Below are 23440 nucleotides of genomic sequence, written 5' to 3'. Positions count from 1 at the left end.
TCTGTGAAAAGCAAGCCCATCTCAGGGGGCTGCTCTGCTGGTCTTCCCCCTTTCCTGAGCACTACTTAGTGCTTTAATTATAGAGGAGCCTTGTGGGCTTTAGCACCAGTCTACATTCCAGAACAGAGCTGCTCAGTGTAAGTGATGGGCTACGTGCATGTAAAGAAGGTCTTAATACTCTTCACTGTATTGACAATGTATCTATCACCTAATTTAAACCAGAAAAAGATTATAAAAAAAAGAAGAAATCAATAGATTAATGATGTTTCTAGTCCTAAAAGAAGGTCTTCCTTAAATTTTTTGAAGGCAGCATATGTCTTGGAAATCAAAAAGTTTTATATATTTATTACTGTACTGAAGAAAAAAATGAGATCAGTTAGGTCTATGAAACAGTGAAATATTCTAACACTAACACTGAAGAATTACTAACTTGTTAATATGGTGCTTAAATATCTTGTCTTTCAACAGGGCATGGTAACTCACCAAGAAGGACTAAACGTTTTCTTCTCAAATCGTGCAAGAAAGACTCAAATTTAGAAARCTCCTTAATGCTTGTGTGTAATTCTTAATGAACTTCTAATTCCACTGACTCTGGAGCAGGGTTTTAAGTCATGAAGCATTTGGCTGGCATTCCAAGAAATAAGAATTATTGACTGGAAATTCAGATGTAATTAAAGGTTTTATGAAGGGGAGCTTGAAGGAGTGGACTTTCAAGTATTCTAGCAGCGCACGTGTGTCTCATTTTTGTCTATATTGCCTATCTTGTGTTCTTTGCTCCCTTTTTATGGACTTCATTCTTTAACAAAGGAATATTGATGTGCTTGCTTTTTACTGCAGCTTTTTTAAAGTAATCTTTTTTTGCTAAGAAAATATATGCAATTAAATACTAATTATTTTCTTTTCCTACTAGGAACAATCAACGGTTATTTGTAAAACCTTTAGCAAGTAGGTTTTTTCTTCTGTGGGAGGAGAGAAATCTTTGCCAAATAGTTCAGTGGAAGTCAGAAAAAATAATACTAAAACYTTCATTGCTAGACGGAGCTTTCAGCATTCATAGCTTACAAAATAAACTACTTTGCAGGMCATTTGTCTTATTAGCAATGGAAAAACTTGAAAGGGAGGCAGTTACACTTTATCTTAGGTTTCAAAACACATTGCGTCGTTTCTCATCATTCACTTCATGTAACTACCAATCCCTCAGATTTAGCACCTCCTTGCTTTCTACAGCTGTTGTTCTGAGATTCACTGAGAACATCTTCAGGATGACTGGTAACATAGAAATATTAAGTTATTATTATTATTATTATTATTTATAATGATATGGAAAGGAAGAAATAAATCTAAGAAGTACAAGAATGAAACATTCATTAAACGCATCACATTTGGGATGAGCACTTCCTGCTCAGTCAGTGTATAATCTGATTTCATTATCAGTTACATAAATTCTGTAATATATTGTGATCTCACTGGCTAACATCAGTTTGAACTTCTTGTATATGGAAAACTTGTTTCTTATTTGAAATGATTAGGACTGATCTCAGAATCAAGTTTTCCAAGGGAGAATTCAGATCACAATAAAAACATTACTTACCCCACACATACACAAAATGAAAAAAATACATACTAAACCCATAGATTGCAAGAAATATCACAGAGTGCATTACCTCTAAATTTCACACTTTTGTGAGCAACATCCTAGAACCTGATGGTCTGCAGCTAAATGGTCACTTTTTTGATTTTATTGCCCTAGTGTTCCTTATCCATAAAAGAAGAACAGAACAACCTTTTGCAAACAATAGAAGGTATTTAAACACAGTACCCTCTTCAGCACAGTAACTGTTAACTGTTTCCTCACATTCTGTTCTGCTGACAGGGAGCGGCTGCAGTATCTGAAGGAAATCTACCACCTGGCTAACCGGCTGATCCCATATCTGTGTCAGATAAAAATCATAGTGCTTATTATTTGTTACCATGGATACCATGAAGATTTTGCTGTCCACTATAAGTTACTAGAGGAAGACAACATAATTCTCAGGAACCAGCCCTGTTTTCCCTTCGTAAGTTGCTTTTAACCAGCCTGGTTCCACTGACGGATACACTGCAAAAAAACAGTAACAAACAAAATTATAACAAAATAGCAAAGCTAAGAGAACCTATATATGCTTCATATATTGATTTAGATAATAGTTATGCAAGATCAATTGAAAAATCAGGGCAAAAACAGAGAGTTGAAAGTGGAATCATAACTCTCTTGCCTTGTGGCTACAGTTGAGCATTTTTTATAAATATTGAACAGAGAATGCAAAACCTATCTTACCATTGGAAAATATTGCCCCTTGTGGGAAAGACAGCTCATGACTGTGCTCAGCCTTGCAGGAATACATGGCTTTTGCTTGCCTGAAAGATGAAAATAAATTTGCAACAAATAAGATAACTGGGGAGGGAAAAGTATAAAGAAATTACTTTTACACCTGAAAAGTACAGCAATATTCAGTTGTACAGACTGCAAAAAGTAGTAGCATAGCAGCTCAGAGAAGCAGAATAATAGCAGAGAGCAACACCAGACTGACCGGATTTAACAAATRTGTTATTGCGGAAAAGACATCAACATCCTACTTCGAAGCTTAAACAGAAATATCATTCACATTTGTAACAGGATTCTTTTGCCCTAGTTGGCATTGCTGAATGCAGACAAGTACAGAACTGGGTGCAGTGCTTGGAACTAGTGGGGCTGGAGAGGGCTCGATAGCAATTAGGGGAACAGGAAGGTTCAGCTTTTGGCACCTGAATTTAGATGCCTGTATGTTAGCTAGGGTGCACCTAGCTCAACTGCAATGTGGGATGCCTGCCTGAGGATGCAATGAATGGCTCTCTGGATACCACTGTCTGTAAAAACACCTTAAATGGAATAGTACCACACAATCACAGAATGGTTGAGGTTGGAAGGGACCTCTAGAGATCATCTAGTCCAACCCGCCTGCTCAAGAAGGGATACCCAGAGCACCTGGATGCACAGGGTGGCATCCAGATGGGTCTGGAAGACCTCCAGAACAGGAGACTCCACAACCTCTCTGGGCAAAATAGCACCTTAAATAAAACTCGACATAATGACACCTACGTGCAGATAGTTAATGTATCTTAATCTGCAGGAAAAAAAACCTATTTATCTAGTGGTTAGAGCACAGAAACACTGGAACTGGCTAGAACTGGAGAATTCCCATTGTGAAAGATTCTGAAGAAGCCAACAAGCAAACTGAAATCCGCACAGTAGGCAGATGTGCTCAGGAATGGTTTAGGTGATTTGAGTAATCCTGCCCCAGAGCAGGTGACCTCTCTGTGTGACCGCTGATACGGCTTCTAGCACCACAGCTCTGCAAAATGGGCTCAGCAGAAAGATCAGAAATTCCATTAGATTCCTGTGCTTTGGCTAGAGTGATATCTTTAATTTATACACACAAAAGAGTTTTTGTAGGATCCTTAGCCAATGCCTTAAATTGCCTGGCATCAGTTTTTCTGAGTTTGTTTAAATGTATTGGAAATGTGCACTGGAATCCTTGCCAAATGAGGATTAACTTGTCGATCATTTGACCTTCATGTGATGGGGTGGAGGATTACGGACACAACCTTACTTCAAACCATCATTTATCTCAATGACCCAGTATGCTCTCTGTGCTGAAGTTCTAAACATCTGGCATATGTTTGCAGGTGTGTAATCTGTTTCTTCTTTCCTCCCAAGACACTGAGTTAACAGAGTCACAGGTTAGATTAACAACAGGGCAACAGTGGCATAAGGAGAAGACTTTTATTGCTTGTATGGGTGATGGAGTCCTGACTCTTCACCTTTGCAGCTCCATATTTCTCTGGAGTTAAGCAGGGACACAGTTCCTAAATGCAGTGCAGGATACTTCTACCCTAGGCTTACAACCTGGAGATGACCAGCACCAGCTTCAGCTCAAGCTTCAGCTCAAGCTCTAGAAGGATAAGGGAATGGAAAGTTCCTAGTTTACTTCAAGTAGTGACTTCTCATTTTGAAGAGAAACCTTATTTTATATTTCTCTGCAGCTCATTTATGAGTAGACTAACTGGTGCCTTAATTTAAAGCAAGCAACTGGCTCATCGCTCATCAGAGGTTAGATTCTCAGGCCTAGATTTCCAGAAGTTCTGGAAATTCCAGAAGAATTTTGAGTCACGCCCTGGACATCAAGGGGAAGCTTATTTTTCAGGACTTTTTGGTTATCACTCATTTCTAACTCTTAGCACCATCATTTTCAATGCATGTCCCCTGCTAACTAACAGACCATGAGCCTCCTGATTGTGCACTTTGCTGAAATGTTAGCTGGCTTCCCAGCTGGTCCACAAACCTGGGAACAGTTCAGCACAATTCAGGAAAGATGAAGACATCTTCTTTGGCTTCCTCCACCTGTTACAGCCTGAGACATCCCCCATGTTCTGAAAAACTCCAGGATATACAAACATTTCCTAGGTTTCTTGCCATAAAAAGCTCTCTGGTGGGCTACAACACAGTCTTGGCATTGTTTCAGATACTCTGCGATGAAAAAGAAAATCAAACTTAAGAAAAAGAAGGAAAGAGAAGGAGAAGGAGAAGGAGAAGGAGAAGGAGAAGGAGAAGGAGAAGGAGAAGGAGAAGGAGAAGGAGAAAAAAAGAAAGCAGGCAGAAAAGTAGTTATACCTTGGCCCCACCAGGCCATCATATAGGGCTATGTTATTGGAAACTGCCAGTTGCTTGGGGAGCAGCCTGTTACTCTACCAGACCTCTATGTCAAGAACTACTACTTAGGCCTCTTTATTTAATATCCTTGTAAATTATTATTTTTTTAATCTTTCTACACAATTCTGGCCTTTACGAACAGGCTCTCATTTCTAGTGGAGAAATGAAACCACAAGCTCTTACACACAAAACAAACCATGCTCTTTCTAGGGATGCTATCAACTGTATTCCAACAAGAATTACAGGTATTAGGACCGACTAAAGACCCTGGTTATAAAAAAGACTCAGGATTACATATGGACTGTAAAATACAACCACTGTTATGAAGAACTTACCATTTATAGTCAACAAGGCAAAGAAAAGACGAAAAAAATTCATCACTCAACATGACACATACAGAATTGGCTCAGAGGGGGATAAACTGACTTTACCAAAGGTCCCACAGAAAGTATAAATYAGAGCTATATATATATCAGTATAGAGAGCATTTAACCTGAAGGTCACTTTCCTCCTAAGTCAATATGACAAAATGCTCTACAGATGTTCTGATTATGCAGACCAAGACCTGTAAATCTCTGACAAAGTATCCATTTCCTGTGTTGAAAAATAAAATATTTTACACAAATAAAGTAAAAGAACTGTTGATAATTGGCAACGATTAAAGACAATCTGCTAAATCAGGGATGATTTTGAACCACTTAGTGGCATGAATACCTCATCCTTTCCCCTGTAGTTTCTTCTGTTTTCACATTCCAGTTAGACCCAGTTCGCATATGTTTATCTTAGCAATGGAAAGAACATTATAAAACATAGGCTTGATCAGTTCTGGAAGMACTTCCCAGMCCTTGGTATTTACATAATTTCTAATATTATCTACAATTAGTGTGTTACACTATGATGAGACAATAAGCCTAAGAATATTTATCCATATTTTGGATCAAATTTTAATCTCTTGGGTACTCCCTCCACAWCCACTTTCATTAATTAGGTTCTCCTATTAGTTATTACTAATTTTAACACCACCCTGCTAGAAGCATTAGCAATGAAAAGGGCCTGCAGCTTCTTAGGCAATTTTATTGTGTGTAATTATGACACTGGACATTGGCTGTTAAGGTGTTAATGCAAAGCTGCCTGTCAGAAAAAGCATGTGATAACATCACCACTATCTATGGCGGTTCTTGTAGGATGTTGTTAATATTCTAAGAGAAGAGAGTGATGTTAAGTGAGAGAAAAAAAAAAACCTTCAGAAAATGCTACTCTCCTTTCCTGAGTCCATTTTTCCCATGGCTTTACTCGCTAGGCTCCAGAGTAAAAAAAATGTATTTTTTTCTTTCTGTTTTATGGCCTATTTTCTATCACACAGGTAACAAACTAGCAGTAGGAAGGGTCAGTCTTCAGCAGATTGTAAATTATTTTGACTACATACTGTCAGCAAGACCTGAGGCACTTTTAATAAGCCATTTTAGGAGCTACAAATGGGCTTCAAAACTACATCCTTGCCCTAATGAGCCCTCAGTCTAGCAAGACGAAGACAGAGGCCAGAAGAGGAATGACTGAGGGAACACATGTGAATGTCTACCAGATGACTCATCCCTTAATATAATCTTATTGGAAGAAGAAAGGTTTAGAGACTCCCAGGGAGGGCAGTTTCACAGCTGAGTTTGCCTGAGCAGAAAGCTCTGGTCTGAACCGGGGAGGTAATGCTGGTGTTTAAGTGAATGCAAAACATAGTACCAAAATAAAAGCAGAAGGATAATTGGAAAGAGATATTAAACTCTATGGCTGGGAAGGGAGCATATGTCTGGAGCACTTCATTCTTTCAGCCTGCTCCTATTAATGTCCCAATCCTCCACCTAGAGATCCTGCTGCCAAGACAGAGCCATTTGCTGTCAACAACRTTTCTTTCTACTTTTCTAGGTATTCTCATTTAATGAAAAGCCTTGCTCTTATGATGCTTTTTTTTTCACCTTTTGAGACTCAACTTGTGTACCTCTAAATCAAAAGCCATAAAGAAGCAGACTCAGGATTATGTATTGCTGCACTTTTGTATAGCAGCTTCRATAGAGACCTCAGCCCTTACTGAGACTGCTAATTAACTGCAATATTTCTTAAAGTACTCACTTCACATCACTTTCAAGTGCATACTAGATTTGCAAGAGGGACTGGTCCCAGTACATATAGCAGCTTATACTACAGTTCAGTAGATGGATGACTGATATACTTGAAGCTAGGAAGGAAGAAAAGGGAAGGATGGGAAATCAGAAATAACTCTTGGATTGGAAAAAAAGAGAGCAGAGACTGGAGGGGGCCCAACATAACTCTTACCTCTCCGATTCTGCAACATGTATTGTGACCTCTCACTCTCTCTTTTTGAATAAAAGAAATCTATTCAAAACGCTGTCACCGTGGACCCACACTCATGTACATGAAGTGAGAAAACATTCAGGTCAAATAATTGGCCCAGCACAAACAGAAAAGTGTTAAAAAAAGAGAGCTTTCCAAGCAGAAATGGCACATTATACAAAGTCGGAAAGAAGAGGTGTAAAGGCTGCAGGAAGGAATCCAGAATGTCCAGATCTCTGTGGTGGCAGAGCATCCAGTGTCACCACATCTGCTGGAATGCATTAACACAATGCAAACTAGTTCTGCAAAGCTGGCCAGGGACTTTTGATCCAGGTACTGGACCACAAATGCTGTTTCAAGCAATAGATATGTCAAGTAGGAATGAAGCTACTTAGATGCTACTGTATGTAGGAAAGAAGTAGTTAATTTCAAAAGCACAGACATTTTTCACAGGATAAATTATCCCTGAACAGAACTCAACACTCTCCTGACTGCATTATTTCTGGTATCAAGGCACTTGGTTTAAACACAGTTTGGGCTTCTCTTACACCCTGCACTGCATACACCCATTATGTGGTAGCTATGGATCCATAAGCCTCTCTACTGGGTGATATTAATATGTAATTCATAATAAGTATTAATATGATATCATGAATAATTACATGATTTCAATACACTTATAAACAAGAACAACTATCCTAAGTACTTAATGCAGTMTTCTTGTCCATAGCATTAATGAGAGGCAAATAAAGCTGCAGCAGTATTACTGGAACAGCATAGCTCCTTTCTTGCCCATTTTGCTGCTGATCTCTCATTTTCCATTCTCCTTGTTATTGTTGCTCCTCTGCCTTCTTAGAAAGCCTGAAGTAGAAGAGCTATTAAGCTTTTCAGCCTTTCCTGCTTTGTTACCTGCTCTCCACAGCCATTATCAAACGGCTACATTTTTCCTTTGTCAGATTTTTGCTTCTTACATCCTCTCTATATACAGATACAGATAGGACAGGTCCTGAGGAACAACATAAGAGAGTTTACAAGAAGGGAGTAATACAAAATAGGAAAAAGAACAGTGGCAGATGATACAGGACTGGTAAAGCAATCATTGTCCTTGCCTTAGGTCACTGGTTAAGAACATGCCAGTCTCTTTATCTATACTTTTATTCCTTAAATTATTGCCATGCTTTTTTTCACTCCCTTTCTCTCTCTGCCACCCTCTTTTTTGGTCATCATACAGTTCATGTACAAGAGAAAACAAGAAAAGCCTTGATTCCTGCAAACCCCTTCTGTTGCACAAAAGCAGTGGGCCCTGCAGGTCAGCTTCGTCCTCCTCACCTCTGCTGGACCTGCCCTGTTCCCCCACCACATGTCGGCATCCTCTATTACAGCTGTGCTTCTTCCAAACACTACTCTCAGTGTGTGGATTACATCCACATGGATCACACGGTTGTTTTGCTGTTGCTCAAAAGTTTCAATAAGATCAAGGTTCCGGTAAGTCAAGTGACAGACAAAAACAAGCATATGATCTTACTTTGAGCATTAAATACAGGGATAGTAAAAGAGAGTCTTTTCCCACACCCACCTAAACTGTCTTAGTCTACTAATGGCAGGCAGGTTACAGACATGTGGAGTATATGGCTTTCTACATGAACACTTGCCAATGCTTTCTAACTCAATGCAATTTAAGAATGAATCAAAATCACCCAATAAATGCATGCAAGTGTAAATAAAAATGTAAATAATGCTTAGTAAGAATGAAAAAAATACATATTGTCAAGAATACATATTGTCAAGAAGAGAGACATACAATTTCTCCAGACTGAGGTACAGAACATGCAGTCAGAGGGATGAGAATCCTGATCAAGTTAATTCTGCTATTCAGGACTTGATTATATGAGTAAACTACCACGAACTATTACTCAGATTGACAGCACTTCCACCATTCTATTAAATGCCTGCATGTACAAACTACTCTGTAGAATAAATAAAGCACCCTCACCCTAATTTAGATCACATTTACTGTAGTCATATCCTTAAACAGGCCACTTGTCTGAGAGTCTCTTACTACAGCGCCCACAGCAGACAGAATAAGACAGACAGGCTGTTATTCCCCATTAGGTTGTTTTCCACGAAAAAKCTGAGTTTAGTAAACCACAAAGAAAAGTGAAAGCCACATGACACTGAAAATAGACACTGAAGAAAGCTCTGATGTCTCTATTTCAATCTCTGAAGCCAGAAAGCACAAAAGTTTTTATATGTTGCTAAACTAGGAAGCACTTACCGTCCTGAAGAAACTTGTTTAAATGAACCAGCACTTTCAAACAACTGAGCTCTTGCAGCCACTCTGAAAATAAAGTGAAGCAGCAGCCTGCTTTAAACTTAGCCCATTAACTAAACACATAGACTAATTTCAGTTTTAAACATCTAAAGACAGGGAACCTCTTTTTTTTTAATAGTTTTAAATATTCACTAGACAAACAAAGGAAACTCAAAAGCTAAGCTAAAGAGYCCCTCTTCAGCACAATTCTTCAGGACATGCCTTGATTTAGGCCACCAAAGGCTCTAGGTATTTTGCTGAGCCAGGAATTACATGATCAATAAAGGTAACATACCAAAAAAAMCCTCACATCAACCTGTATTTAAAGTTATATAATGGACGGCCAACAGACACAATGGAAATGCTTTTCCTGACAGCCTGTCACTGACAGCTGGACTCTGAGCTATGCAGGATTTTTTGTTTAAGATACAGAAACCTGTTAAATGACTAAGGTGCTCCCTTCTAGTTTACAAATGGACAGGCTGAGAGGAGTCCTGAAATATTTGGAGAGCTTTCTGGCAATCTGCAGTTCTGGAAATCACTGGTTGATGAAAGTCAAGGTTACAGGCAGGATTAGAGCAAAGATTTCTTGACTTTTAGGCTTGCCTTTTGGGCACTAAGAAACATTGTTAACCCAAATCTCAGCTAAGTTAAACAGAAACCTCTTCTGCATAGAACTATCATCCTCTCAAGAAATAATAATAAAAAGTTTTAGGAAAAAAAAAATATTTTACAGGGTTTAACACTAAAACACCAAAATAAATTTTTGTGTACAAGCTTCTTTACCCTTGGGGTCTTACTTTCTTTGTTCAGTTCACAATTTTAATAGATAAACATTCACAAATACAGAAACATTCAAATGTAGCATTGATGTCTGTCTTTTAGATCATCTATTCAGGTGTTTGGGATCACTTTTGAGTGGGTAACACTACTATAACAACACAATTTTCCCCAGGGTCTTCATTACTTACACAGATCCTGGTCTTTGATAGCCATTGCTTGATGCAGTATCCAATCTTAACCTCCTGCACATTTTTGGTGGCAAATCGGGGTTTGGTGAAGCCTTTGGTGTATCTTTGGTTTCTATGGAAGATAAGCTCTGTATAGATCCACTGCAGCTTTTGTTACCTGAAGACGGCAATCAAATTTGTATGGAATACTAAAGCTAATTTCAAGTTGTGCCATAACATGTACAACATGCATAATAAAACTCTTTCTTTTTAAAGAAGCAAAAGCTTCACAGCCTGTATTGCATCAAAAATGATCTCAAAACAAAGGTATTTTCTCACGCAATAGAAWTAATGCATTTAAATAAGAAATAGTCATCTTTCTAACCTCACACACAGAACTTGCACCTCAGCTAGTGAGAAAGACACGAACTGATGAGTCTTTCAGATTGATCTCCCTCTGGACTACTGCCTCACCTGCCTACACACTCTGCAAGACAAGAACTGTGTCTACTTCTGTGTTCGTTTACTCCCTAGAAAAACAGATGCTTTTAAAAACATGCTTATTAACTAATGCTAAAACTTAATAACCTAATGCTAAAAAGACTTAAAAAAGATGCTTAATAACACTTTAAATGCTGCAATAATACAAATAGATCCTCAAATAACAATACTTTTATTACTAATAGTGTCATTAATACTGTTAATAATTAAGACTCATAAAATAATAACTAATATCAGGTAATCTCAGAAAAAAGATTGTACCCTTTGAGGGGGAAGAACTTTACTAAGCTTCCAGTGTATATTTTATATTTGCCCTTCCTGTATTTGCATTACTTATGCTATTGAGAACTCAGCGGCAAAGTCAACACTCACATTCAGTCCACTGGATCTTACTGTTTCAGTGATGACTGTGTTAATCTTTATAATCCTAGACACTGTAAACAGTCTCATTTTTATAGTGCTTGTTCTCAGGTTGATTTTAAGACAGCTGCAATATATGTACAAAAATGAGTACTCTTGTACTCAAAGAGGAGCTAGAGTTCATAGGATTTCAAGCGCCTAAATTAAGGAGCCAAATTTTTAACCCTCCCTTTCTTGCAAGGACCCTCTTCACATGGTTATTTAGAATACAGCTTAGGTCCTCTCAGGGAGTTTTTTGAAGCAGCGTCTTTTTTTGATTACATAGGAAGAAGAGAGTCCTACTCTGGCATAGAATTTGGATTCCTAAAGACTGACTTGCAAATATATATTGGATAATCAAAAGAGAGCAGTAGYCATAAATCTCCCCTTTCAATTTGTGTTTGCTCTTTCATATAGGTCCATGTACAGGTGAATTCTGACCGTATGTCCCATGTTCAAGTTAACTTACTCTCTCTACCAGGTACCCAAAGGAACAGGTAGGGCAGAATGAAGCACCCACTCCGTAAGTAATGTTACAGATATAAACATCACACCAGGGCTCACCCCTTTGTACCATCTGCCTAGTCCTATCTTGACCCAAGGCATTGCCTGGAAAGTCCCTATTTAAAAGATTTTTTTCCCCAATCCTACTTCAGTCAATTTAAGAAATGCAGTTGTGCAAAGAGGCTTTTAAAATTTAAATGGCAGCTTTCATTAGTACTGAACATGTTGCAAGGATTCATTCCTTTGACACAGTGATTAACTCCTTGCTGCAAACTTTTAACTTGGCACGCTCGTAAGTCAGGAGCCCAGTTGAGGCATGGCAGGACAAAGAGTATTGTAAATTCTGAGAAATACTGATATATTTTAAGCTTAGGGAACTGTAATAGACAATGAAAACATGTCAGAAGCAATCTGAAAAGTGGAAAGAAAAACACACCACGACATTAACAATTAAACAAACTAAACTAATATCATTAGCTGCACCTTTATCTGTATCAACAGATGCACCTTTTATTTTCTGTTTCTTCACAGCAAATTCACTGATGTCCTAAACAACCTTGAAAATTACCTTCAGCTGATGGAATTGATCTGAGGGAAGAAGCCGATGATCTTTTCAGGCCAGACAGACTGTAAGGACTCTTTTTGGTGAGATCTATTGGTGAAGGGGCACCCTCTGGCCCAGTAACAGACGCTATGCTTTGGCAGTCTGACTCCACGTCTGTTTTGGTCGCATCCTCCTTGGATGAGGACTCTGGACTTGTAGTCCAAAGGCCTGAACTCTTCTGGCCATTAGAAGAGGGGGGAGAAGCAATCCATGGGATCCCTCCTGATTTCTCCCTGGGCTGCGAGGGCGCACACTTGCTGGTGCTGTTCTGTTCTGAGGAGTGGGAAGAGAGAGACTCGACACTGCCCATGGGAGTGCTGTCYGGGCTACTGCTGTAGGAGTCACCTGAGGATGAGGGAGGGGAGAAGAAAGAAAATCAGGAAAGCTAAAAATGTGCATTTCTCTCATACCACTTCATAGCCCTYGCATCTTACTTGTATCACTGAATTCATTAATCGGCTATCTCGTTACTCTAAGTTTCACATATATTTCAGTCTTTAACCAGAAAGCTGACATTTCTCTAGACCTGATGAACATAATGGGTTTAAAACCAGCTACAGACACCACTACTTGCATTTTGAAAGAAAAAATTGCCTGCAGGATATATAACCCTAAGAAATTAAACAGTCTGAATGCTACAATGACTTTGAGGAGGAACTGGCTGAAATTCCATGAAAGTACCGTGATGTGACACTTGCCATATGTATGCTCCAACATGTATGATTGCATGGTTGGCAGGAGCAAGCTGTTTTTACTTTGATTGTCAAGTTCCTAGAATCTCTGCAGTTTCCGTAAGACTAGCTCATAAGACTATTATAGACTTATGAACATAGACCAACTGTATATGTATAGATATCCTATTTCCTGATTCATCATATGTTTAAAGAAACACCTACCCTACAAAGAAAGGACAACTATTTATTCCTTTATTTACAACTTCAACATTCTTGATAACATCGACTATTTGATGAAATTGGGGAAATTCACTTTCCTACTTATTTCATACTTATTTAATAATTTAATAATATTAATGAGAACTTTCATACTTATTTAATATTTTCATTAATATTTTGGAACAGAAAGTGGGAACGTACTAAAGAAATTCGCTGACAAGACAAAGGTAGGAACACTGATCAAAACTAAGAAAAGCTGGCATGAACATTGAAAGAGTTGAATTATCTTGAAAATGGAATTAATAAAATTGTGACTGAAGTCCTTGTTTTTTAAAAGACTTTTTCCAGAAGCTTGGAGAAAAACTGAGCTTGGAGCACAGTTTCTCCACTAGTGAGTTTTAGCTGATAATTCCTTATAGCTTCTCACTAGTAAGAATCCAGTGCCATTCACATTGACAATTGATATGTAGGCAGCTATGGCCCTCAATTAGTATTTAAACTCCTGCTGACAGAATATGTAACATATGCCTGGGGATATATGCGTTAATTATATGCATTAACATATGCATTAATTTGCTGTAGCAACTTCATGTAACTCTCCTTGAAGAACTGGGGAAAACACGGTTCCAAAGGAAGTTCTATTACAGCAATGAAACTGTTAATAATTTAATGTTTGCTAATGGTAAGGCTAAAGAGTAAATGTGATGTCCCACTGAGTGAAAATGAAGTGCAACTTTCTTTATAGTCACATTTACATGAAAAGGAATAAGTTTTCTCATCAGTATTCAAGTGCAAACGTAACTCCCTGCTGCTTTACAGTAAGCCACATGATGAGTATACTAGTTCTCACAAAAATATTAGATTTACAGTTGACTCTATCCCAGTAAAAAAAAAGTTTAAGTTGTTTTTGCAACTGAGGCTGTAATGTACTTTGAAATGAAGACCACAGTTTCACGTCCACGATACAAGTCAAGTAATGATTTTGCTCTCCTGACCCTGACTGAATTTCATTTATCATAGGAAAAAAACTATCATACAAAAGAGATTCTAATTACAATTTCTCAACCTTAAATGAGGTGAACGTCGTATAATGAAATTCTCACAGTCTGAAAGCAGACTATCTTTAGATATTAAACCTACAAAAAAAGTTACTAAACACTCTAGGCAGYACAAAACTGTTGCTCTTGTGAGGAAAGCAAGGAATGCAGTCATTCAAAAGTGCTAAGATTCACAAACTTTAAAAAGCTGATAAAACTCCCATCTCTTAAGCTTATAAGCATGTGAATACAATATCTATTAGATGTTAACTAGAAAAATCAAAAGACAGAACATGATGTGAAAGACCATCAGCCAATAGCAAAGGCAAACTTACTATCAGGATCTGCTAGACAAGGTGTGTATCTTCCTTTAGGTTTACGTGAACCTGTGGAGAGACAAATTGCTCTTGTCCTTCTTGAACCTGAACGGGACTGTGGTTGAGGAAGAGGAATATTGGGGTCTGGTGCAGTGTGAAATATCTGAATGATAAAAAAAAAAAAAAGAGAAAAAAAAAAGGTGGAGTGGACAAAAATGCCATAAACCATAGAGGTACTTCCACACATTCCTTTCTATGTTGCTTTTTTGTTCTATGTAATGTCGGAAACGAATGGTGTGATTGTATCACATATCACAAAAGGAGAAATTCATTGAATATATTTTATTCTGATTGTCTTTATTCTGATCTAATTTTACTATCCAAGAAGACACTAGGTTAGTGTACTAGGTTAGAATAGTTTACTGCCTTAGTGTGAGGTGTATGAAGTGCTTATCAGTTGAATCAGTCAAATATGAAAGTGGATGCTACCTACTAATCCCTGTGCAGGATGTATTAGTAACAAAGCAAATGAGCTGTATTTTCCAGAACTGTTTCTTAACCTAAAGACAATATAGATTTCAAGTTAGGYATTTCATAAGCAACAGAATATGTTTTTCCTCCACTTTCTAGTCTACAGTTCCAASCTGGGGAACACAGAGCTCCTAATACCCCTCTAAAACGAGCCCAACCAGCATTCTTTCCTAAATGACTTCAGGATCATGCTTATGTTTGGAGCACCTTAGGATTTTTCTTTCATGTGCTACTGCTACTGCTACTAGTGAACTCTCCATTTCATTGCTGTAGAGAAACTCAAATCTTCATCAGTAACCAATTAATTGTGCTCTTATGCACACATGCATGAACCCTGCTGGGATCTAATACAGGTATGTATAAGGATTCGCTATTAATAGAGCACAATAGGAGGCAGACAGCTCCATGTCATTCAGAAAGGCAGAAGACACTAATATACTCCCCTTCAAAGTAGAAAATATTATAATGGAGGTCTTGAGTTACTCCTGAAGCACAGTAACACCATACTAGGAATTAGTGAATGGCACACCAAAGCAAAACACGTCTGGAGGCTGAGAAGTTCAGTAATGGTGTTTCTGGCTGTGCAACCACGGTCTTGGTATTGAATGAGTTTGTAATTTTCAGAAGGGGAAACTGAGTTTTGGAAACATGTTATGCATATGTTTTGGAGTTATAGGCATGGAGGAACTGTACCAATTTTGGGGAGTCTATACGAAATATAACTGCTGATATCAAGCAGTACTGTGGGAACTTACTGATCAAACAATGCAGAAAAATCTGRTACTGGTCTTTCAGATAGGTAACACAAAATTGAAGGAAAAGAGTTATTTTTCACTTTGATGTTCATGAGATTATCTATATCAACAAAATATCAGTGTTCTAAATAGAGGAGTTTGAGGTGTTACTTTGCTGTAGCTGGTATCTCTGGGGAAAATAAAATCCCTAGAGGATTTTATTTAAATAAAAACTGGTATCTCTGGGGAAAATAAAATTTATAAAAAGTAAATCATAGAATCATAGAATGCTTAAGGTTGGAAGGGACCTCAGAGGTCATCTAGTCCAACCCCCCTGCTCACGCAGGGTCACCTAGAGCACGTGGCACAGGGCTGCATCCAAGCGGGTTTTAAAGATCTCCAAAGAAGGAGACTCCACAACCTCTCTGGGCAGCCTGCTCCAGTGCTCTGTCACCCTCACTGTCAAGAAGTAATAATAAATAATAATAATATGTGATAAATAGAGTATCCACAGAAAGGCCTTTTTTCAAAGCAAAAGAAGCACCTAGAGAAGATCACATGTTCCTAAGTATTCATAATGGGTTTAAAACCTGCAGATAGGGATAAAACTTCAGCTATAAAATTTTATTCTTTTGTCTTTTTGACAGCTTTCACAATGAAAATGACATAGCATGCAGTCTGGGGATTCTGCTGGGGATCCACATTGAGGCCGCTGTGGAAAGCAGAACTGAAGGACGGATGGGTTCCATGATGTTAGGTGGGACAGGATCTCCACTGTGCAGTTGGTGTATCCCCAAAGAAAGATTCTGACCTGAGGCACAAGTGCACTCAGGGGAGAATCCATGCATTACCTGGACTTTAGTACACTACTAGCAAGAGTAAGATGGAAGAGGTTGAAGCAAAGTTATCCTATTTTTTCACCTCACTTTCAGCTATGAGAAGGTTTCAAGCTTTAGAATTCTTTAGTTGATTCAGATCAGCTCCTTCATAACATGGGAGATTATGCCTTGGATCTGTAACTTGTATAGCCATAAAAGACTTGCTAGGAATACAGATCCATAGCAACACATGGGCAGCATGTATTCTTTCTCTCATAATGCTTCTATAAATGATGAATTTCTTATTCTTAAGAATTAAATGATGGTAATGAAAATGAGATACCAGTTTCTTCTTTATCAGAAAGCATTCAGATAATGTCAGTCTACCTTTTCATAATGCTCTATCAGAATTTCAACGACGATATTCTGAAACTTAATGTTCATCATAGCAGCCACAGTTTCTTCTTGGGCTCTCATCAGAGTTGGTCCAAAGATAACACCAAGGTTGGATACCGTCATAAGATTTTGCTGACTGTGTAATGATACCCTTTAAGTGAACAAAAGTGATATGCAGTTAAATAATCATGCTGACCGCCCACTCCAACAAGCAGAAAACTGTTAGACAACTACTGTAATCAAATCTCAGGTTCATGACTCCCCTTTAAAGATAACTTCAAAAAAACTGCCAGTGATTCTGGTCAGAGCTGTCCTATGCCTTCATGTTTGAACAACACTATAGYAAGTAAATTTTGAAAATTGCCTTTTATAGTTAACTCTATGAAACAGTATGACTTATTAAGGCATTCATTCATGGCTTCCTTTCTTCTCCTCACTGCTATCTGCTACCACTGTCAAGCTGACAAAATACAATTTTATTAATCTTCTGTATAACTAAAATGATTTCTGTGGCTTTTAAAATCAAGGGACAATAAAATTTAGTTAGAAAGACTAGAAGGAAGGCACATATTCTAGTTTCTGTTTTTCTCTGACAATCTGCAGTAATCAGGGTTATGGAGAAATCTGCTGTATTCCCTCCAAAAAAAAAAAAAAAAATCAGGTAGCTACCAGGCAGTAGAATTACTTCAATAATGAAGCAAATAGTCCCCTCTCCTCAAATACAGGGAATGACATTTACATTCAATATCATGAGTTATAAACTACATGCAAATACTCCATTCTCCTTGTGTGTTTCCTACTTAGTTAATGTTAAAAAACATCTCAGAAATTTTCCTTCTGTGGGTGCACTGGAAATTTTGAACTACTATGTTAAGAAAARCCTAGCAAATATCTGTCTGCAATGTTCTGCTCTGTGCTGCACAGTAACTGCTAGCAAAGGTCCTTTACACAAACATTTTATACAATCATCATGGTCTTACAGCATAAGACAGAAAGAAGTGTTTGTAATATGTTTGGGTTTCCTTGGTGACAAATTTGGTAGGTTGGTTAATAAAAGGAACACTGAATTTAATAAAATTGTGACCAGAAAAGACTTTCTGCAAAGCACCTCAAAGGCTCAATTTCCTGCACAAGGGAAGAAAACCTAGTCCTGAAAATGGATCTTTTTGATAACCAATTTCATCTGACCTAGTCCTACTGTTGCTCGGCTACTGAGCGGACACTGGCCAAGGTAATCACGCATTTCAGGTAGCTCTAAGGCATCCATTAAGGTGCAATTGCTTTCTCCTCAAAATCTTTCTTTGCTATATGCCCTGTAAAAAATACATTCTTGATACTGTCAGTTTGCAGATTTATGACCATGTAACTGATAAAAAGTATTGTGCCTTTATCACATGAAAGAAGAATTTATTCTTTAAAGGAGACAAATATGTAATTTAATTATGAATTTTTGTTTTTTTTTTTTAATGAAGTATATCTTTTTATCTATCTGAAAATAACACCAAACTTGCAATGTTTCCTATCTGTTAACTGATTTATTAGCATAAGAAGTGTAATAAACACATTACAGTAGGGCCCTACTGTACAGGATGCTTTTCAGGATTTGCTTCCCCTGTCCTCTTCCTCCTATTTTAATAAATAATGCACATCATATATGATCTAAATCATATTTAATTTTGCAGAGACACAAAGACAAAGTAGTCATAGATCTAAAGACCTTAAGATCTACATAAAGTAAAAAAATATTATTATTATTGTATACATCATATTTAAAGGTATAGTGTTTTCATGCAGATACAAGAGCTCACATAGAGGAACTGAATAGCCAAGAGGAAATGCAGAGAAAGGATGGACATTTTGAAAGGAGATTCGCCATTTACAGAAAATGATGCTCTGTGTCATGTGTGCTTTGAAAAGTCTCCATACTAATACAATTTATTATTCACTTTCTTTATTGATTACTATTATTATTATTCCATGTTGACTATATATAGCAACGCTATATCATAAAATCACTCATGACAGTGATTTTGAATTCAGTATCCTTAGAATTGCTAGCATAAAGTCAAAATTGTAACAAAGTGCCTGCTGGATGCTTAAAGAAAAYAGCCAAGGCAGCAGTGGACACCATGGATATACTCTTCTCTTCATCTGTGCAATATTAAGACTAAAGAGGCCAGAAAGCCAAAGAACAAATATTTCCCTACAATTCATTTTGCCCACAATTAAGTAATTAAGTAATTAATTGACATCTCCAAACTAGCAGCTTTTATAAAGCCATTGATCTATCATTAAAAACTTTATATGTTCAGAGAATTAAAAGGAGTGAATATTATACTTTTAGCTAATAAAATACTCTTTGGGTAAGGAAACTTAATAAACTTGCTTTTTTGCAAGTTTAAACTTGCTTGTTCTTTGGGTTACCACATGCCTAATGAAAAGCAAGCTCGTCCTGAACTGTTTCTGTGCTTGAGGCACTCACAGCAGCTCCGAGCACGGCAATTCTCCAGGGGCTAATGCCATAAAGGGCTAAAAATACTTTACTAGGGCTCAATAATTGCCTGTCAAAGACATTTTCAGAGCCCTGAAAAGGAAGCAGATACATTAGGCTCCACTGCAGGCAGCTCACGGCACGCTGAGATGGTTCATGCTGAGATCTAAAAGGCAAAATAGCTGAGATGCAGTGAAGGGAAAGAAAGCAATACGGGCCCTTCTGCTGCATCTTTTACCCAAGTCAACCATGTGGACCTTATCTGAGCAACTACTGTTCCCCTCATCGCATTATGAAATCACTGATAACATGTACTAAACAGCACACGGCCTCTGTCATCACCGATCAGAAAGAGAAACTAATTAATATTAATCTTTTAAAAAAGTACATAGAAAGCCAATGAAAATGACAAGAGTAAAGTATAACTCAAATGAACATTGTTTGCTGTAGAAAGAGGGTTAGCGATGATATAGCAATACTGCATAACAACAGCAAGCAGTACAGACAGCAGAGAACAAAACTTGTCTTTTCTGTCTGAGAAGTGTAATCCATTGAAGATAAAAGGTCATCAGTTCAAATATATAAAAAATGATTTTCCCTATGACATTTAATTAAGACTCAGGCAAGCTGATAAAACTTAGGAAATTCAAAAGAAGGCTTGGACATTTATATGAGAATCAAGGATAAAAGTAACAATATTTCAAATTAGTATTTTGAAATGACACTGATATCTCATAGAGAAAAATAAGACTGAACTAGTCTACTAGTTTACATAGCATATTCTTGTAGCTTACGTTTGGATGTTTCTCATTTTTAACAGGAGTTAATTCTTGCTTTAGGAACATGAATAGTAAACACGAATCTTTACAGTCTACAGGCAGGACTTTTTCACTACATTGTGAATAGCATTTCAGAAGCTAACTGTAATTTCAAGTGGCTTTGTCCCAACACAGAGAATGGATTAGGAAATACTGACATTTTAAAAATGGAAAGGATCACAACCTAAAATACTACCAGCAAGAGAAAAAAAAATCATGAAGAATTACTTGACCAGGTGCTTGATAAGGATGTCCAGCATCTCTCTGTTCTTCTCCGGTAACTTGTGAACAAGCGCATGCACTGCCTCAACTCTGTAGTTCTGATCATCTGATTCTGTGAAACAAAAAGCAAATATTGATGATGAATCAGCCTGTAGGCTAAGATGTGATTACCAACACATGGTCATACACATATGCATAACAATAAATCAAAAYTGTCCTTTAAAAAGATTAGGACAATTCAAGTTTATCACAAGAACATTCTGGTATTTGTATTTCAATTAACTTATCAAAAGCTAACCTGGGGCCATTGAAATGAGTGGCAATTATGACTCCATTTACCACTTCAGTGGAATCCAATATTTTACCTCCTGACATTTAAAATATCTAAAATTCTTTGAGTATCTTTTAATCTTATCAAGGTAAGAGGTAAYATGGAAATAACTTCAAATTCTACTTTAGAGTAATTAGAAAAACTGTCATACTATCTCTGTAACTAATTTCTCCCTTTGTGAAAAGACAGTAATATAATTCCTTCCATTTCTCAAAGCAAGCCGTTAAAAAAAAGTTCCTGGATGAGAAGGATGAATGCACAATGAGAATTATTGGTCTATATAGCAATCAAGATTCAAATTTTGTGTAGACAGCAAGCAGGTAGAAACTCTGGGCTTCCCAGTACAATAGGCACATGAAGCTTCTCCAGAAGGTCCAGCGTAGAGCAACAAAGATGATTAAGGCACTACAGCATCTATCGTATGAGGAAAGACGAAGTGAGCTTGGCCTATTTAGCCTGTAAAAGAGAAGGCTGAGAGGAGATGTGATCGATATACATAAGTACTGGAGAGGAGAATGTAGATAGGATGGGGCCAAACTCTTCTCAGTGGAGGCCAGTGAGAGGACAAGGGGTAATGGGTATAAGCTGCAACACAGGAAGTTCCATCTCCATGTGAGGAAGAACTTCTTTCCTGTGAGGGTGACAGAGCCCTGGAAGAGGCTGCCCAGGGAGKTTGTGGAGTCTCCTTCTCTGGAGATCTTTCAAACCTGGCTGGTTGCCACCCTGTGTGCCGTGCTGTAGGTGTTCCTGCTGGAGCAGGGGGATTGGACTTGATGTTTAAAGATCCTTTTCAACCTCAACCATCCTGTAAGTTTGTGATTCTAAACTTAGGAGAACAAGCCACAAAGCAGCTTCAGGCAAGGTGACTTCTCTGTTTTGAAGGCTTTTCAGATGGCACAATTTTATTATACATAATGAAATGAAAGAACTCAGATCCTTGCCTGGGTCACTGAATACCAGAGCAAGGAGAAAAACAGTGATAGGCATTCGAAGAGGTTTAGGAACTTTCACAAAAATTAATGTATTTCTTTACTTACTAACAGCAACAATAAAATCTTTGTGCAGCTTGAAAGTCATCAGTGGTTCTGAAAGACACCTGGTGGTAAAAAATGGAAATTTTGAAAAATGCATTACTGCACTACTATATTCTGATAGCCTTCAATATCTGCATGCCATATATTGTTATGTCCTAGTAAATCCAATTCACTACGTACTGATTACAACCAGTATACAATTCAGAATATATACTCACTACCTTCTTCCTTCTATAGTACAGAACAGAGATATTCTAATTTTGCTGTAGAATATGGCAAAGCGGGCTGCAGAAATAATCTTTAAAGCTCTGAGAAAGTATGCATTAAAATAATGCATTATAAAATGCATTATAAAACCTGCTACTGAAATTCTAATCTGAGTGATTCTGGTAGAATCCTCCTCTGAAATGAAGCCTGTCTTTTAGTCAAAAACACACATACTAATAATTCTTTTCTTTAGTTCACAARTATAATATCAACAATGCTACATGCTCCTGAAGACATTCTACCAATTACAAATTTCTTCCACTAAAGCCAATGTTYTCAATTAAGTTTATATGAACATTTCCACTATAAATGCTAGTATTATTTTCCAGACTAAAAACTGGATTTGTGTGAATACTCACACTCTGGATTTTTGTTTCTTTTAATCCTTAAAAATTGAGAAGCAAGAAGCATTTCAGAAGTACCATCATGCTTGCAAATTTTGACTCTTATTACCAAGTATTTTAAAAGGAACTGACAGTTTTACATGGGAGATCTGCTTTTCTCTTGTATCTAAAGATATTAATATCATAGGACAACAAATATTAACATTTTTGTAGGTATTTTTACTCCAATAATAATGTCATTAAACCGCAAACTACACAGTTTAAGTAATTAAAAAAAAAAATATTTGGCCTAWAATGCTTGCCAATTGTAGATCTATATAGTGTATGGATATTTTAGTAAGCCAGAAAGAGTGTGACAAACATTATATTTATTATTAGAAATAATGACAGTGCAAGTTTGWAGTACACTCAATTACCATCATGCCAATGGATTAAAAAAAACCAATAAGGTATGGGCCAATAAAAGGAATGGGCCAATAAAAGGAATACTGAGCTTTGTGTAGCACCATACTTACCTGAGGTAGTTTTTTAGTCCACTTGTTATTGTTTTATTGTCCCAAAGCTCCATATCAATATCCATATCAGGAGGAGATTTAGGAGCTGAGAGAAATTTAAATTATGATTGTGTTACAGTTTGACTAACACAGTAATTAGAAAAGAAGCACAATAAATGCTAACAGACTAGACATTTAATTCATGAGATTACTTCACTGGCCAGATCAACTGCCAATATGATCAATTTTAAGTATTTTAATCTGTTAAAGCATTAGTAAAATTAGCTATATTTAGTACCTATAAACTTCAATTATATGAACCATAATCAAAGTGTGAGCTAAACCCATGACAGTTGAAAATGTTCTGGATAA

The 23440-nt window shown here is 37.3% G+C and overlaps 1 protein-coding gene across 1 annotated transcript in view; it reads right to left on the bottom strand.

Annotated features, from left to right (window-relative positions):
• Positions 1–599: 599 nt before the first annotated feature.
• Positions 600–23440, bottom strand: part of ARHGAP42 (Rho GTPase activating protein 42) — a 145932-nt gene continuing 123091 nt past the window's right edge. The window contains exons 15-24 of the mRNA XM_026034963.1: positions 23090–23174; positions 21967–22025; positions 20605–20710; positions 17059–17218; positions 14607–14751; positions 12306–12686; positions 10355–10511; positions 9348–9410; positions 2318–2397; positions 600–2098 (exon numbers count right to left, since the gene is read on the bottom strand). Coding sequence (XP_025890748.1) covers positions 2010–2098; positions 2318–2397; positions 9348–9410; positions 10355–10511; positions 12306–12686; positions 14607–14751; positions 17059–17218; positions 20605–20710; positions 21967–22025; positions 23090–23174 — 1325 coding nt within the window. The 3' untranslated portion in view covers positions 600–2009. The remainder of the gene's footprint in view (positions 2099–2317; positions 2398–9347; positions 9411–10354; positions 10512–12305; positions 12687–14606; positions 14752–17058; positions 17219–20604; positions 20711–21966; positions 22026–23089; positions 23175–23440) is intronic.

The sequence above is a fragment of the Nothoprocta perdicaria genome, unplaced genomic scaffold (assembly GCF_003342845.1).
Source record: "Nothoprocta perdicaria isolate Ctin4 unplaced genomic scaffold, notPer1 scaffold_153, whole genome shotgun sequence".
Taxonomy (NCBI): domain Eukaryota; kingdom Metazoa; phylum Chordata; class Aves; order Tinamiformes; family Tinamidae; genus Nothoprocta; species Nothoprocta perdicaria.
This window is presented reverse-complemented; position numbering and strand designations above follow the sequence as displayed.